This window comes from Amorphotheca resinae, assembly GCF_003019875.1.
Source record: "Amorphotheca resinae ATCC 22711 unplaced genomic scaffold M430scaffold_8, whole genome shotgun sequence".
Taxonomy (NCBI): domain Eukaryota; kingdom Fungi; phylum Ascomycota; class Leotiomycetes; order Helotiales; family Amorphothecaceae; genus Amorphotheca; species Amorphotheca resinae.
Genome location: NW_020194478.1, coordinates 704,511 through 720,261, shown reverse-complemented (window position 1 = coordinate 720,261; position 15,751 = coordinate 704,511). Strand labels below are relative to the sequence as shown.

The 15,751-nt window shown below is 51.2% G+C and overlaps 6 protein-coding genes across 6 annotated transcripts; 5 read left to right on the top strand and 1 right to left on the bottom strand.

Annotated features, from left to right (window-relative positions):
• Positions 1-87: 87 nt before the first annotated feature.
• On the bottom strand, positions 88-2,545 carry M430DRAFT_142299 (hypothetical protein). The gene is made up of 3 exons (XM_024862757.1): positions 1,178-2,545; positions 761-1,119; positions 88-710 (listed from the first exon to the last, which is right to left on the bottom strand). The coding sequence occupies exons 1-3, from the start codon at positions 2,220-2,222 to the stop codon at positions 354-356; spliced, it is 1,761 nt and encodes a 586-aa protein (XP_024719580.1). The 5' UTR covers positions 2,223-2,545; the 3' UTR covers positions 88-353.
• A 169-nt stretch (positions 2,546-2,714) lies between these two features.
• Positions 2,715-3,333, top strand: M430DRAFT_35797 (hypothetical protein; the record flags this gene model as incomplete). The annotated part of the gene is made up of 2 exons (XM_024866815.1): positions 2,715-2,963; positions 3,169-3,333. Coding segments are annotated over exons 1-2 (230 nt in total), but the record flags the coding sequence as incomplete, so codon positions are not given.
• M430DRAFT_142297 (hypothetical protein) lies at positions 3,179-4,442 on the top strand. The gene is made up of 6 exons (XM_024862756.1): positions 3,179-3,548; positions 3,664-3,681; positions 3,865-3,929; positions 3,981-4,052; positions 4,114-4,215; positions 4,285-4,442. The coding sequence occupies exons 1-6, from the start codon at positions 3,542-3,544 to the stop codon at positions 4,393-4,395; spliced, it is 375 nt and encodes a 124-aa protein (XP_024719578.1). The 5' UTR covers positions 3,179-3,541; the 3' UTR covers positions 4,396-4,442.
• A 407-nt stretch (positions 4,443-4,849) lies between these two features.
• M430DRAFT_67610 (hypothetical protein) lies at positions 4,850-5,918 on the top strand. Its single transcript, XM_024869296.1, has 4 exons — positions 4,850-5,157; positions 5,215-5,230; positions 5,440-5,532; positions 5,583-5,918. Exons 1-4 carry the CDS (start codon positions 5,121-5,123, stop codon positions 5,881-5,883), a joined length of 447 nt encoding a protein of 148 aa, XP_024719577.1. The 5' UTR covers positions 4,850-5,120; the 3' UTR covers positions 5,884-5,918.
• A 1,786-nt stretch (positions 5,919-7,704) lies between these two features.
• Positions 7,705-11,174, top strand: M430DRAFT_51630 (hypothetical protein; the record flags this gene model as incomplete). The annotated part of the gene is made up of 3 exons (XM_024868242.1): positions 7,705-8,683; positions 8,909-9,651; positions 9,702-11,174. The coding sequence occupies 3 exons, from the start codon at positions 7,705-7,707 to the stop codon at positions 11,172-11,174; spliced, it is 3,195 nt and encodes a 1,064-aa protein (XP_024719576.1).
• A 758-nt stretch (positions 11,175-11,932) lies between these two features.
• Positions 11,933-15,350, top strand: M430DRAFT_104252 (glycoside hydrolase family 65 protein; the record flags this gene model as incomplete). The annotated part of the gene is made up of 3 exons (XM_024860914.1): positions 11,933-12,051; positions 12,238-13,741; positions 13,881-15,350. 3 exons carry the CDS (start codon positions 11,933-11,935, stop codon positions 15,348-15,350), a joined length of 3,093 nt encoding a protein of 1,030 aa, XP_024719575.1.
• Positions 15,351-15,751: the final 401 nt, after the last annotated feature.

The window sequence follows — 15,751 nt, the reverse complement described above, 5'->3', positions numbered from 1 at the left end:
TGACCCCAGTATGTCTGCCTGCTATCAGTCAAGCTTTCAGCTGATTATCACCCCGCATTCCGCGCAGCCTAAGCCCATCATGAGTCCCTTGCAAATCAAATGAAGTATTATTACTTTTTGTACGGGTCAATTAATCTACCTCGAAGATAATGGTATCATCATACCTCAACTGGCTGCTCTGGGTATTTTCTGTCTTACAAAATCGAGTGACTATCTGACCATCTATGGTGATAGTTAACATCCATCGCTCACCAGTGCTGTGCCATCCCTGCTTTCCAATCGACTATGGTCAGCGAGAAAGGTCAGAAACCATATTCAGACCCATGCCTCATGGAGCACGACTTATTGTCTCATCATAACTCTTCCTCTTCCGCCTCAACTTTCATGGTGGCTTCGGGAAGTGGTGTATGAGCAGCTTCGGCTGCAGCCACAACGTCTCCAACTCCGCTCGTAAAACCTGCGCCTAGTCTCTTCTGCATCGTCTCGTTGTCCATATCGTACAAGCTGGCCCGGTGCTTCTTGAGCGGGCTTCCAACGACGGAATCAGCCGGTAAACCGGTGCCAAAAACACTGTTTGAGAGGGTTGCATTGGCAGCCGAGCTTGTCTCTGCTTCCGCTGGCGGTGTTGCTCCCAGGGAAGGGGTGCCTATTGAGCCAGGTGATTTGCGTGATTTCGCATTCAGCGTTTCGGCGGAATGTTGACGCTTGAGCTGTAATTGAGAGTCAGAGGAAGCTTCCATAGAGCCGCCGAACAACTTACCTTAATACGTCCAACACCATCTGCAAGTTCTCCTTGATATTTTGCCTCTTCGGGATTCAATGTTGTCTTTACGTCCTTGTCATCCATATCATCCATATTTCCTACGAGATCAACATCATCGTCATCATCATCGCTATCTTCATCCATGGCTCCACCAGCGCTTCCGTTGCTCTTCTTTCTAGACTTGTTTCGCCGGGAGGAAGACGTATCGTTATCTCGGAAGGAGGAAAACCCAACTGTACCACCCGGCTTCAGGGGAGCGAGATTAGAGAAGTCTAGTTGTGTTGAGCTTCGTTTGGTAGGTCCTGTTGCGGTCTTTTGTTGTTTGGGTGCCAGTATTCCCATCTTCTGCAGTTGGCCTTGAGACATAATTAGCAGGATGCACGATAGGATGTCGACAAGGAATAGAAGGCTTACGTTCGCCCCTGTAGAAGAAAGTAAAAACAGCAAAAGGTTTATCCGGTCCATCTATGCCTGTAACAGTTTGCGTACTGATAGATTTAGGGTCCAAGGTCTTTGGCTTGGCAAAGCTTGTAGTATGGTCAATATCTGCCCCATCGCCTTCCGTGTTCTTGGAGTCGCCCTCCTCATCATCATCATGAGCGTCAAATTGCGGTGAATATTCGCCTCTCTTAATTTCTCCAGATGCTAAGACTCGAAACATTGCAACCTTGATTTGTCCAGCTGCTTCAGGTGGTGCATCATCATCTGAATCGGAGCTGAAGTCGTCCTCGTCAGATAGCTTCTCTACTGGTGCACTCTCGTCCGCGCCATATCTCAAGACATCTCGCGGTCCAGGTGCCTTGCCCGACGACATGATATCTGCAAGCTCATCGTCGCTTCCAACCTCTTGCTTTCTGCGTCTTCTGCGCTTTTCAAACTTCTGTCTACGCTTCTCGATCTTGGCTGCTGCGTCCTGCCCGTCTAGATCAAGCCCGTTCAACCATCTCTCCAAACCTACCTCCCGAAACAAGAACTCTCTCTCTGCGAGTCCACCCCCCTCAGATTCAGGTACTTGAACCCATCGTGAATTCACCCAAGTCTCTTCTCCTGGCCGCAACAGCGTAGCAACTTCCTCCTTCGCCCTTCCATCAAAGTAGATATAAGCCGCGATTGTCTCGTTCTCGGACTTCGTGATGGGAATGTAAGGGCTCACAGCGCCTGCATAGCTCCCCCGCTGAGAGGTCATCCCTGGCAGTCCTCCAACGATCTGAGGTTGCGGATACGGATCTGCGGGGGTGGGTTTGGGGGTCGAGTAGGGGACTGCAAGGCCTGGAGTGAGGAGTGTGATGGAGATAGCAAACTTGGAGGGTTCGGGCTTCGTTGAGGTTACATCTTTGGGCTTTGGGACTGGGATGTATGTGTTAACGCGTGAGACTCTGGACTGCTTCTGCACCGAGTATTCTGGAAGGGGAGCGCCCTCCGCATGAACGCTGACCGCGATGCCCTTGAAGCAAGGCATCTTCCGTCAGCAGAGAGCTGCAGCAACCGAAGCTGCACAGCCGTGAGACAATAGTGGTGGTCGAGGGTGTGTTTGTGGTGGAGAGCTTGGGAGGCGTTCCTTTGAGTTGTATGTGGTGGGCTGAACAGCTAGGTAGCCAGCCCGATAAAGCGAGTTGGCGGGCCTGTAGCGAGCGTTGTGGGGTAGCTGGGAGAAGGGAGATCAAGAGGAGAAATACATGGAACAATTGTGCGTCGAAGATGAGGAAAACGCTGGGCGCGATGACGCCGAATACGTAGGAGAGTGAGTAAGTACACAAGTATTTTGATGATAACGGGCTGGACTGTACAAAGGGCTCGGCAAAAATTAAACAGCGTAGGAGACGCGGCGGAGAGCATCACATTACATTGTTGGGCCCGACTATTTGGTCGCGAAAACCAAAATAACATCAGGAGTCTCACGCTTGGGTCACGTACTCCCCGACAAGCACATGTTCAGGTTAAACAAGTCATTAGGGAAAATGGAATTCCATATCAAAGAATCAGCTGCGAGGCATGCTATAGGAATCAGAAACCAATGCAGGGCGTGACGGCCTCTCTGGCAACAGTCCCCTTTCTCTGGCAACCAGAATGCCAGCCATGCCAGCCACGGCACCACATGAAAAACCCTGTCACCCAGGTGTGCACAATGCATGCTAGAATGCACATCAACAGCCCCCCTTTCCCACAGGTTCCCGCGACAGTTATATTGCACGTTCGACATCTATTGTATGTGAGTTAGCGAGAGTCCCAAAGCACTCTTGAACACAGACAGCAGTATGGGTGCACTTGGGTCAGATTGTTGAGCTTGACATGCTATTTTGGATCGACATGGAGAATTCCGTTGGCCGTTCTTAAGAGCAGATTCTATCATCACAGAAAGTGCTGCAAGGGAGAGGGGAAGAAAGTGAGGAAATTTGGAAACGTACCTAGGTATACATACACCTGATGTGGTTTCTGCTGCAGCTGATGAATGATCACATTAGCAGTAGAGTGGGTTAGCTGGATCAAACAGGAGCTCCCACCGCGACTCCCCAAGCAGCTAGCATTGGGGAGTAGGGCTCAGAAGGAGGATATGAATGCAGAGAAGAGAGTCTGGCAGAGAATTTGCGGATGGAAATGACTTCTTATTAGCAGAAACGAGAGAAGACGCTAACGCTTCTTAGCGATGGATGGAATCACGTGCGTCCAGGAACAGAAGGGTTTCGAAATAACCCCGCCAACGTCAATTCGACCCAAGTTAACCCAACCAAAGACCTGTGAATACGTAGACCACTTCCTCTCCACATCACAGATATCAAGATGGCGGGTATGTATGCATTTTCTACGTACATGCTCATGTACATCTGTCTACGTTTATCTACACTTTTCCCCCTCATATACGCCTGTGTGCTTGATCGCGGCAACTGCTAACTCTCAACTAGACTTCCTAAACATCGCAAGTAAGTCGGCATGCCTCCTATAACTCGGTACCCTTTCAGCCATGATCGCTGTATCCTTGATGGCGATATGCGATCGAGGTTGCGTACAATGGGGCCGTGCCATAGGACCGTGCAGTAAAGAGGACCAAGGCTGAGACGTCCTTTCTCGATGACAGACAATGCTAACCGACTCGGCGCAACCAGAGCAGTTCACTGAGTTCTACTACAACCAGTTCGATCTCGACAGAAAGCAGCTGGCCCCGCTTTACGTGAGTTTCAGCTTGTTTTGTAATGCGGGGTACTGCTAACAAAATCCTCAGCGTGATAACTCTATGCTGACATTTGAGTCTGCTTCCGTGGCTGGCACTGCTGGAATCGTTGAGAAGCTTTCGGTGAGAGTCCTTGAAGCCTGCGGATATATGGATATATCTTGCTAACCATGCCCTTGTATAGGCGCTCCCCTTTGAGAAAGTCAAGCACCAAGTCTCAACCCTCGATGCCCAACCCTCTGGAGAGACTGGTGGGATTTTGATCTTGGTTACTGGGGCCCTCCTGGTATGTTTATCATAAGGCTGTGACTACAACTGGATTATAGATCAGTAGGCTGACTGTTACTCAATCCAGGTCGACGAAGAGCAGAGACCAATGAACTACAGCCAGACTTTCCAACTTCTCCCTGATGGACAAGGCAGCTACTTTATCTTCAACGATATCTTCAAGCTGGTTTTCGGATGAGCGAAAGTAACTTTTTGCTGCATGGTTGGTTTGGGTACATGGGAACGAGCGACTGAGTGATGGATTTGTTCTTTTGCAAGCATGATACCGACTTTCTAGAAGGACGACGATGTAGCGATGATAACTCATTCCATCGAAGATACAATGATCAGCGTGAGCTCTTCAGATCTCCGTGGCAAACTTTCTGAGTTGGATTTGCAGAACTGTATCAGTCGTCAGGCACTCAAATAAAGTGGTGAAACAAACTTGCCTTATAATAAATGCGACCTCAAATAGCCGTGTTGGCTCCACCATGGTGACAATCAATGCATGTCATCTAGACTTCCACCGTAATATTTGATCCTAGTACGAAGTATTTTAAGGCTGCTTGGTAGACGGATAAAACGCAACGCCTCAACCTCAGCCTCATCGCTAAATGCTGCACCGCATGCAAAACTGTCTAAGCTCGGGATACCTACGGCGTGGATCCTCCAAATCGCGAACGCGAAACCTTATGAACAGATCATCAAGAACCAAACAACAACCTGCGCCATATATCTCAACAAAGAGCTTTCAAGAACTCAAGGCAACTCTTTATACCCTGTGAAAGAAACACGTCGAACGTACAAGCGCCTGCGGATCTACGGAGCACCTGCATTACAATCGATCAGCATCGACCCGTTCAACAACAAACAGTACTTTTACCTACCTCAGCTACCTGCTAGTGCCATCGCGCAAGAGCAAAGATGACGCTCGCAGAGGAATTTGCTACGAGGAATTTCAGTACGATCACTCTGAGGTGATGAGAATCATGAACGCTCTGCTAACCCTGGATTTTAGGTATCTACGGCCAATGGTAAGCAACCAGCTTTTTGATTCTCGAGAGCAAAGGTCTCCATGTTTGCACGGCAGCAGCTCGAACCCTAAGTCGATCCGGGATTGTCTTGCGAAGACTTCCATATATCTCAGCTTGAAGACGGGCTTACAGCTGGCTCTGGACAACGCAGGACCATATGCTGGAGTAGAGGTGCATTTCGTGGATTATGGCTGACAAGGTACTTGCAGGACCGGAGTGATCTGTATATTCCTCTGCTTCGCTGTGGGAATCTCGAATCTTTTCCATGTTAGTATAATGATCCTCTTCGGTGCAATTTGCGTGTAAGTCCCCCCCATGCTCAAAGCTCAGTGTGATATCTAATTGCCCATAGCGCATGCTCGTTCCTCATCATCTTCGTCGAGGTTCCTCTGCTACTCCGCATTTGTCCAACCTCTGCGAAGTTTGATACCTTTATGCGAAGATTCACAACAAACTACATGCGCGCCGCTTTCTACCTCATCATGGCTATTATACAGTGGCTTAGTCTTATCAAGGAAGCATCAAGCCTGATCGCGGCGGCATGCTTGCTCACAATTGCTGCTGCATTCTATGCCCTGGCAGGAATCAAGAACCAAGGATTTATAGGAAGCAAGACACTCGGTGGGCAGGGCATTGCACAGATGATCATCTAAGCTTCGAGAGGAGACTCAGAGGGGCCAAGACGGTCAAAGCAATTGGAGGGCCGTACGAGCATAAGGAAAGCGTGAAAAGAGGATGGCAGATTTGGGAATTAGCAAAAATGGCGAGTGCTTATGGTTTGGGGCATGGTGTCATGGGAGTTGCAGCTGGTTGATCTGGCTCTATCACGACTGTTTTTTATGGAAGCTATGGAAGCAAGCAAGTCATGGGATCCAAGGGTGTAATTTTATGCTTCCTTTTTCCGAGGAGGCTGATTTTGTTGGGCAGTACTTACCTACCTATTTTGACATTGGGCTCGTGGCCTTTGCCGCATATTGCTTGTGGATGAGAATATACCCTGTGGAAGACCGAAGGATAGCCCTCTGACAAGCAAGAAGCATAGCTCGAGCTCGAATAGATGCATCGGAGATGCTACCTATGGTGTCATAACTCGGCCATTATTTGCTCAAGCCCCAATGACTGCTCGATGACTCTATTGCGGGGGAGGATTTGCCGTGTGTGGGGGCCTTCTGGCTGGAAATCCCTTGTTTGGAGCGGGCACCAGCGAAGACCTTAGAGTGTCTTTTGCCTTTGTGCTCTCTGCTTTGAGGGACTTGAGGAAGAATTGAGACAGGGGCTTCTGTACTGCGGACCGTTCTGGCAATCAAGAATGCATCAATCAACCACGGCGTCGTAAATGGGTCAAGAAATGCAATGAATCAGCCGTGTGCCCCATGTGGCAACGTACTGTGGCCATGCGTTGACGGGCCATGGCAAAGCGCGGCGTTCTGGAAGACTCTCGTGGTCACGTTTGCGAGGCACAGGCACATGGGACTGGACTTTCGTTTCGCAGCGGGGTGGCCGCAGATCGAGGAGGCTGGAGCGCTCAACCGGCGCCTGTCTCCGGGCCCCTGTTGCGAATATGCCGCACGGCAGCCAATCAGGCGGGATGCTTTCTCAGAGTTTTGAAGCCATCCACAAATGATCTCAGCAATTGCCTCGCGCACCCGTAGCGGTAAAGGTAACTGGGGCTACGACGACTGAGGCAGGACGGACGGCTGCTATGGGGACCGTCTGCTAATAATAACCTGGAAAACATGGGCGACGGGCGACGCAGTGGGACCACCGACGACTGACTCCGTAACTGTAATGCTGAATGACGACGAAAGGCCCCAGAGCCCCCCAGAGGCCTTCCCCCGTGATCCCGGCCTAGCCTAGAAGAGCGAGCAATAGTGGGCCACAGGGATCTGGCCTGAGCAGGCATTCTCTCTCCATGAGTCCTCAAAAGAAACATCACCGCTCCCTCTCCGACTACACTCTCTCTGCTCATCAACACCTCGTTTTATATGCTGCTTCAATGATCGACCTCTAGAAGAAACCTTCCCGTCTATCACGACTATACAGGTGAGCTCCCTTCCCCGTTCCCAAGCCCTTGGCCTGCTTCTCTGCAGCGGTTGGCATCCTGCCCCGGCCACCTGATCTGCTTGACGTCTTAAGCCGAGCTTTGTTGTCACACAGCTGCTTGCAGATGGAGGTTGGAAGAAGCTACGCTTGCCATTGGCAACCGCGGTTATCTTTACTGTGCTGTATCAACATGCTCCTTCTCCTCTGCATATCTCTGCGGAGGTTATTGAGCAGCAGACCCTATCATAGCGCAGGTTGGGCAGGACCCCTTGCCAGCCGTCGAGCTTGGCGTTGCATGACCGGTTTTACACCAGCCATCTCGGGCCCGGACTGTGAGATATGTGTTTGAGAAGCCAAGTCGCTGATGGGACCGCCTCCAGAACTTAGAACCTCCTCCTCATTGCCTGTTGTCAATTCGGACACTACACACAATGTCGACAGCTATGCCCCAGATCCCTCCTCGCCCTACTCGGGCCCAGGAGCAGAAGAAAGCGAGTGGCAGCTCCCTGGGCAGCGATCTACCCAAGATTCCCCCACGCCCCGCTAATCGTCGACTTGATCGCTCAATATCGCCCCAGCGTGAGAGCTTCGCGCAATCTCCTCTCAACGAGACGCCGTTCACGCGCCATGGAAACCAGAGCAAATCTTCTATATCCAGTGAAGATGTCTCTGGCTCGGATCAGCCCCGCCGCCCCTCGAGCGTTGTCCTACCATCCCTAGGACAGGAGGGGAGTGAGTACGCCGAAGTGGTGGCAGCCACAGAGGATCTAAGCTCCTCGCCCACTCAGACCAGGAATATCGCCAACGACCTGAAGCTTCATGCACCAAAGCCCTCTCTGCCATCCTCTGCCGCTACGCGGAGAGTGTCTACCGTAACTCGTACGGATTCTGGACAAGCAGCAGCACTTGGGCTCGGCGCGGCTCCCGATGACAAGGAACTGTCATCTCGACCATTAAAGACAAGGGACAGTTTTGCCAGCCAGACGTCGAACAGCGCCGAACGTCCTCCTTCGAGCACTGAAAGCGAGCACGGCATCCCTGAAATCGGCCAGCGTGTGCCAATGTACCCTGATGCTGGCGACGTGCAGGCCCCTTCGCCTTCTCCATACACGACCCCTTATGCGCCTGGTATCGGGTTTCACAATGATGGCTCAAAGCCCAGACACCATTCGCGTAGAACAAGTGGCCGCAGCATCGACATACCCTTTGATGCGTACGGCAAGCACGGTCACGGCCAGATTCCCCACGACCGTTTCGAGAAGGCATACTATGAAAAACACCCTGAGCTTTTGAAGAAAGAAACAAGCCTATACCATGGTCCTTATGCTGAAGATCGACCAGAATGGGCTATGAGCAGTGAAGATTTGAACAAGATTGTCAGGGACACTGCTAGCAGAGGTGCTGGAATTGGTAAGTTACTTGATCGGTGCGACCTGAGTTGGAGGTCATACACCTCTCTTCCGACAGTCTGGGAGTATATCCTACTCCCAAGCTTCGGAAGGCAGAGTTTGTATTTTGGCGCTGTCTACACTCCGTGTTGATAAGCCGCCAACCCATTACGCACGCACGTGCCTCAGTTCAAGGCCCTTCGGGCTAGCTGCATCGGACAAAGAAGAATTCTAATCAAAACTCTAGGGACATCACCAGCGATCGTGGGCACTCCAAGTGAGCAGATCGGTTTTCAAGCATCAGAGGAGTATGCTTCCCGAATATCTTCTCCACGTCCACAGTCTTCCGCGTTTCACCTAGCACACTCGAATGCATCTCAAACGCACGTGGACTCTCCCTTGAGGAAAGAAAGCACTGCGAGTGAGTTTGATAAAAAGGCCGACTTTGAGGGTGCTATATCTAAGAGACTTGACGGTCACGGTCCATCTGACACGGGCCTTGAGAGCGAGGTTGAGGATGATGACGTTATCCACGTCGAAGACCCAAATCATCGCCACAGTATCTATGGAGGTGCTGGCCGTCTCGAGTCAACAGAGGATCTTGGACACCATACTGGCGGTGAAGATGATGGATTCCTTGATGAAAACGGTTATAGCGCCCCCATTCTGGCTCCGGATGAGGTTGCTAAGGAACCTTTTGGCTGGGAGCTTCAACCAGCTGTATCACCATTACACGAGCGCAGAGGTAGCGCCTTTGATGAATACAGCGCCCACCTGCGATCCGGCAGCGCATCAAGTAGTAGGCCTACAAGCCGACCTGCGAGCATTCATGGCAATGTTCCTGGAATTCGACTTCCTTCAGATAGGCCTCTGGAAGCTTTGGACGAGTATGAGCCCTTGTTTTCTGAAGAAGAGGGAAATGAGGGTGGGAAGGATTCAGGCAAAGATACATTGGCTACCGCCGATAGATTGAAGCGCCCTGAATTGAAGGTGAGTTTGTTCTCAATGAAAAAGGTGATGACGACGCTAATAGTTCCAAGAATCGCAAATTCCCAAGTCAAGACATCTGGGAGGATACCCCGAACAGCTTACAGTACACCGCCACAGTGTCAACGCCACAGTTACCCGAAGAAAAGGAAGGGGAGACGAAGCTCAAGCGAGAACAGGAGGTGGAGACACCTGAGCAGGCCTTTGCTAGAAGACAGGAGGAACTGGCCGAGCAGGAGTCTGATAGTTCACATGGTTTCTTGGACCGTGAGAAACGGCCGTGGTCACACGCGTCGCCAGCTGTGACGGAATCTAGGCCCTCCTCGGAATCCTCCCGACTCGGGACGGAGTTCAGACACAGTGGGAAGCAACGATTTCCAAGTCGAGATATCTGGGAAGACACCCCGGACAGCTTACAACTACAGACTACTGTTGGTGGGCCACAAAGCGATGATAAGGATGCCTTGAGCCCTCCATCCGAGAGACCGACCGCAGGTGCTGTCGCCAATCACCAAGAGAAGGCTGCGGCTGGATTGCCTCTTGGCAGTGAAGAAGGTCGTGCTACTACAGGTATCGCAGCCCCCGTAAAACCACAGATCCCTGCTCGTCCGACAAGGGCAAAGCCATCAGAATCCCCTGAGAGGACGCAGCACCCGCCCCCCTTACCTACCAAATCCAAACCTCAAGTACCAGCCCGCCCTTCAAAACCAACTACTCGCGACTCCTCAGAAAATGTCCCGTTAACAACGGTCCCGTCAAATTCGTCGGCCAAGTCTACTGGGTCGGATCAAGGTGTGGCCGCTAAGCCTAAGCCACCGGTCCCGTCACGACCGGTTGGTAGCAAGATTGCAGCGTTGCAAAGTGGCTTCATGCTGGATCTGAACAAGCGCCTACAACTAGGTCCTCAAGCTCCTAAGAAAGAGGAGCCAGCTGCAGAGGAAGTTGTGGAAGAGAAAGAAAAGGCGCCATTAGTCGATGCTAGAAAGGGCAGGGCCAGAGGACCAGCACGACGAGCGCCTGCCAAGAGTCCCGCTCCCGCTAGTGCCCCAGCTGTGGAGAAGCCCCAATTAGCTTGCGCCGTTTCTGTGCCCTCGACATTATGGCAGATTGACCCAGATGAAGATCTGCTACTTGTTCCGTCTCACCCAGAAGAAGTGGCGCCGAAGACAGAAGCGGACGTATCGGCCCCAAAGCCAGAAACGAAAGCAGCCCAGTCGGAAACTCCAACGCTCGCGACAAATATGGCAGGAGAGCCTGTTCACGAAGCATCAGAGATTGCCCCGGGCTCTGAAAATGCTGCATCCCAGCCTTCACCGACAGAAGATGCTCACGCAGAACACTTGGAAGATGCCCAGGCAGAGGCGTTGTCAAACAGTGCTTACGACAATGAGCTTGAGCCGATAAAATCCAGCGACAAGCCTCCTGTTGTTTCTCAGAGTACCGACGCATCAGAAAATATCGACGATGAAGCCTTAGCCGCGTCGACAGACACGTTAAAGCCCCGTACGGAAGATAATGTAGAGTAGAGCCAGACGGGCCGTCAACTACATACTGGTTAGTTTAGTTTCAGGCAAATTAATGTGTTCATAATCGTCGATTTATATAATGTTCCGTTTGGTGACTTGGCCTCCGCACCCAACAAGGTCGTAACGTACCATGGGCGAGTTCAATAACTGTATAATCAACAGCACAGGTGGCCTCTGGAATTGATAGTAATCTAGATACTGGTATGAGCGATTCCTTCTCTTACCCTCGTGGTAGTATCCACACAATATGACCGTTTCCAAATAGAAAGAAAATACAGATAAAGCATCTACTGTCTCTTATCCTCACGGATTCAAGTTTATTGAGAACTTTTCGCCCACTCCTTCGATGACTTACAACTATATACCCCGCCACAGAGGAGGACTTCTGGATAGAGCCCAATCGTTGTTTCCGAGTCCCTTTTCGATAGGAAAGCCCCCAAGGTTCGTGATCGTCAGTGCCTATTCCAATGCCATGTTGACCTTTCTTAATGTAGCCGCTCTCTTTTACAACAGCACTCGTTACACAGGCCATCACCATGGCACGCACCTTTCTCAAGCTTCTCGTGGTGGTTCTCGCCCTCGTCTTGCCCCTCACTCTTGCAACCTTCATTCCCCTCGCACCATCTCACCCGATAAAAGGAGGGATTGTCAATAACCGAATCCCCATCGAAGGCTCAAGCATCCTCAATCGAAGGGGGGAAGTGAACCCCGTGTCCGCGAAATTCATGACGCGGCCGGATCCTGGCATGCCTCCGCCCATGGATTTCAACGTCCTGGCGAAGCGTAGCTTGAGCTCGTGGGACGATGACAAGTTGACGCTCACGAGTGAGATGTTCCTCCCGGGTCAGTTTCAGGCCAGGGTGCCGATTGCAAATGGGTACGTGTGTGGTTTTTTGGAGCCTTTGTCGTGTTGGACGTCTACTTTTTAGCATGTCCGATGTCCAATTTCTTGCGAAGGGTTTTTTTTGAGGAAATATATCTATTTTTCGGGCCATGTTGCACATGTGTGCTTCTCTTCTACTCTGATATCATTGTTATCAGTGGCTGCTAATATATGCTGCAGATATATTGGTGCGGCTGTTTCAGCAGCCGGGCCATTTTATGAGAAAGACGTGAACCAGACCAACCATGCTGGTCCCGAATCTGAGGTAACTGAGGGCTGGCCGCTGTTTGACAGTAGACAGACTTTCTCGACCGTCTCTGGATTTTATGATTGCCAGCCCACCACACCCGGCGTCAATTACCCGGAGCTTCAGAAATATGGCTGTGAGAGTGTCATCTCCGGAACGCCATACCCTCTCTCGCTCCATCTAGTCGTTGGAAATCACGTCCTGAATTCAACTGTGGATCCGGCCTCTATTCACAATTACAAACAGATTTTGAGATTCCGAGATGGTCTCACGCAGTGGAGGTTTACCTGGTCCCCCAGCAAAAGCAACATGTCTTTTGATATTGCGTTCGACTCTTTCATGAGTAGAGCAAGGCCAAACGTGGCTGCGACGCAGCTTCGGGTTACGCCACGCGGGGGAAACCACAAAGCTATTATCGTCGACTTGCTGGATGGTCGAAGCGCGAAGAGATCCTTCTTGGGACAGAAGGGCATGTCTCCCAATTCTACTTCTATTTACGTATCAAACCATCCTGACGGACTTCCTAATGTCGAGGCATGGACAGTTTCTACAACTAACGTAGCCAATCGCTATACCAACAAGACATCCAGAAGAAGGGCAGTATTTTATGGGAATGGTAGCAGTATGACTATCGGACAGCAATGGGATGCTCGACTGATCAATGGCGAGACCGCTACGTTTCAGAAGTTCGTCGGCATCGCTTCTACCGATAAGTTTGAAGATGCTGCGTTCACGGCTAGGTCAGCATCCAATCAAGCAATGAAAGATGGATGGGATACGCTCATCTCAGAGCATATCCAAGCCTGGAATGAGCTCATGCAACGGAGCCTCATAACTGGCTATAGGAATCCCGCAACCGGGAAACTTCCAGCAGGCGATTCAATCATAGAGAAATTCCAAATCGCAGCCGTTGCAGACCGTTATTATCTCATCCAAAACCTCCTACCGGAAAACGGCTTGGATCTGAATGATAATGGACTCAGCGTGAGTGGTCTCTCATCAGATGCTTACGGCGGCATGCTCTTCTGGGATCAAGATATGTGGATGTATCCCGCAGTCGCAATCACCGATCCACAATACGCACGCCAGGTGCTCAAATCACGCCTGAAGCACTTCTCCCAGGCAAAGTTGAACGCTCAAATGCCCTATGTCCAAGAAACGTACAAGTTCAACGACAAGTCGGCGTTGTATCCTTGGACAAGTGGAAGATTCGGAAATGCGACTGCCACCGGCCCAGTCCTGGATTATGAATACCATCTCAATGCAGATATTGCGATTTCTATGTTCCAGTACCTCGCAATCACGGGAGATGAGCTGTACTTTAGGAACGAACTCTGGCCGGTTGTAGAAAGCATTGGGCATACAATTGCGACACTCCTAGTCAGAGATGGGGATTTATGGTCTATCAGGAACATGACTGACCCTGATGAGTATGCGGTATGTCATAGTTCCTTTCTACTCTGCTTTGTTATAGTTCCGATCCAGTTTCATCCGTTATTCCCACTGTTATTCAATCTTCATTGCCACCCAGACCTCATCGTCGCCCCTGTTTCCTGCATTGTTAACGTCTCCGTAGAACCAGGTTGACAACGGAGCCTTCACACTTGCTTCTATGTCCCAAGTGATGCATGATATAATCAGGTACCAGACCATGCACAATATGGAAGTCAATAAAACTTGGGACGAAATGGCGAGTAACGTCAACATCCCTCGAGCAGCTTCTGGAATCACCAAAGAATTCGAGGCCATGCAGAACGATGTCACGGTCAAACAAGCTGATGTATCACTGTTGGTTTACCCACTGGCCTGGCGCAAAAACTACACTCTTGCGGACAAGATGAGAGACCTGGCGTACTATTCGCAGAAACAGACTCCCGATGGACCAGCCATGACCTACGCCATTGCAGCAATCGGGGAAAACCTGGTCGCGTCGACGGGCTGTGCGGCTTTTATATACGACCTGCAGGCCAGGTTCTCCAACTATCGAGCGCCGTGGTTCCAGATGTCGGAGCAAGCCAACGATGACAAGAACGCCAACGGTGGAGTGCCGCCCGCATTCCCCTTCCTGACGGGCCACGGAGGAGCATCTCAGATCCCGCCTTTCGGATATCTAGGCCTGGATCTCACGCACAAGAACCTCACCATCCAGCCCAGCCTCCCATATCCGTTCCAGCATCTGCAGATCGGGGAATTTCACTACGGCGGCGCCACTCTCACAGCGTCCATGAACTCCACGCACACGAACGTGACGCGATTCCCCAGCGACCCCAGCAAAGGCCTCGTCGACCGCTACCTCCCCAACCCCATGCCCCTGATCGTCGGGTCCGCCTACGGCCGCGTGCCTCCACGGCTCTACACCATCGGCATCGACGAAACTATCACCGTCGCCAACGACATGTACTGGCAAGGCGCCACCACGGCCAACAACATCCTGCAATGCCTCCCGGCCTCGTCCCCCGCCGACATCGTGCCCGGCCAGTACCCCGCCGCTGCCACCGACGGCAACGCAGGCACCCGCTGGCAGCCCCTGACGCGGCACCCCGCCATCCTCACCGTCGACACGTCCTCCGTGCCTTTTCAACCCATCCAGCAGATAAATCTCAACTGGGGAGATCGCCCACCATATCGGGCTCGCGTCGCCTTCACCAATCACACCTTCACCTTCACCACCACCAACCACACCCCCTCCTCCACCACCATCCTCGATTCCAGCGCCCAAATCTTCGATATCTCAACAGATCTACTAACTGCTAGTCCTCGCGAAGTGCCACTTCTAGACGTCGTCCCGTATGTAGGAAATCGGACGGAACACGTCTTTAGAAAAGAGAATGATGATGATGATGTGTGGACGGGCAAATATGCGATTCTAGAGATTGAGGGGTGTAGAGGCTGTGGAGTGCTGCAGAGCGTGGAGGATGAGCTGGGGAGGTTGAGGATAATGGAGGATGATGATTTGGGGGCTACGGTGGGGGAGTTTGAGGTTATTGGGAGGGGAGGGGAGGAGGGGTTGGGGGGTGAAGGGGGGAGAGGATGGCAGAAAAGCTAGGTAGGTAAGGTAAGGTAGGTAAGAGAAAGAAAGGAAGGCATTTCAACATACTGGCTGGCTGACTGGCTGGCTGGTGAATTGAGCAAACGATCCATGTGAGGTGAGCTGGGTTATAACGGGTATTCCATCGACCCCCCTAATAACAATACTGTACATGGTCCTGCATGTTCAAGATTCGAAAAGAAAAAAAAGGAAACACCTCACAGCCTACATTCAAGATACCAGAAGAGAAGAGAGAGAGGCGGGAGTTATGTTATGGGGATACTTGATATTTTATAACATAATATGCCCATTTTCTTTTCTTTTCTTTCTTTCTTTTTATCTTTTTGATAGGCTTTTGATTCTACCATTTCAATCACTTGATTGATTGATTGATTTGATTGATACTTGACTCCTCTTTC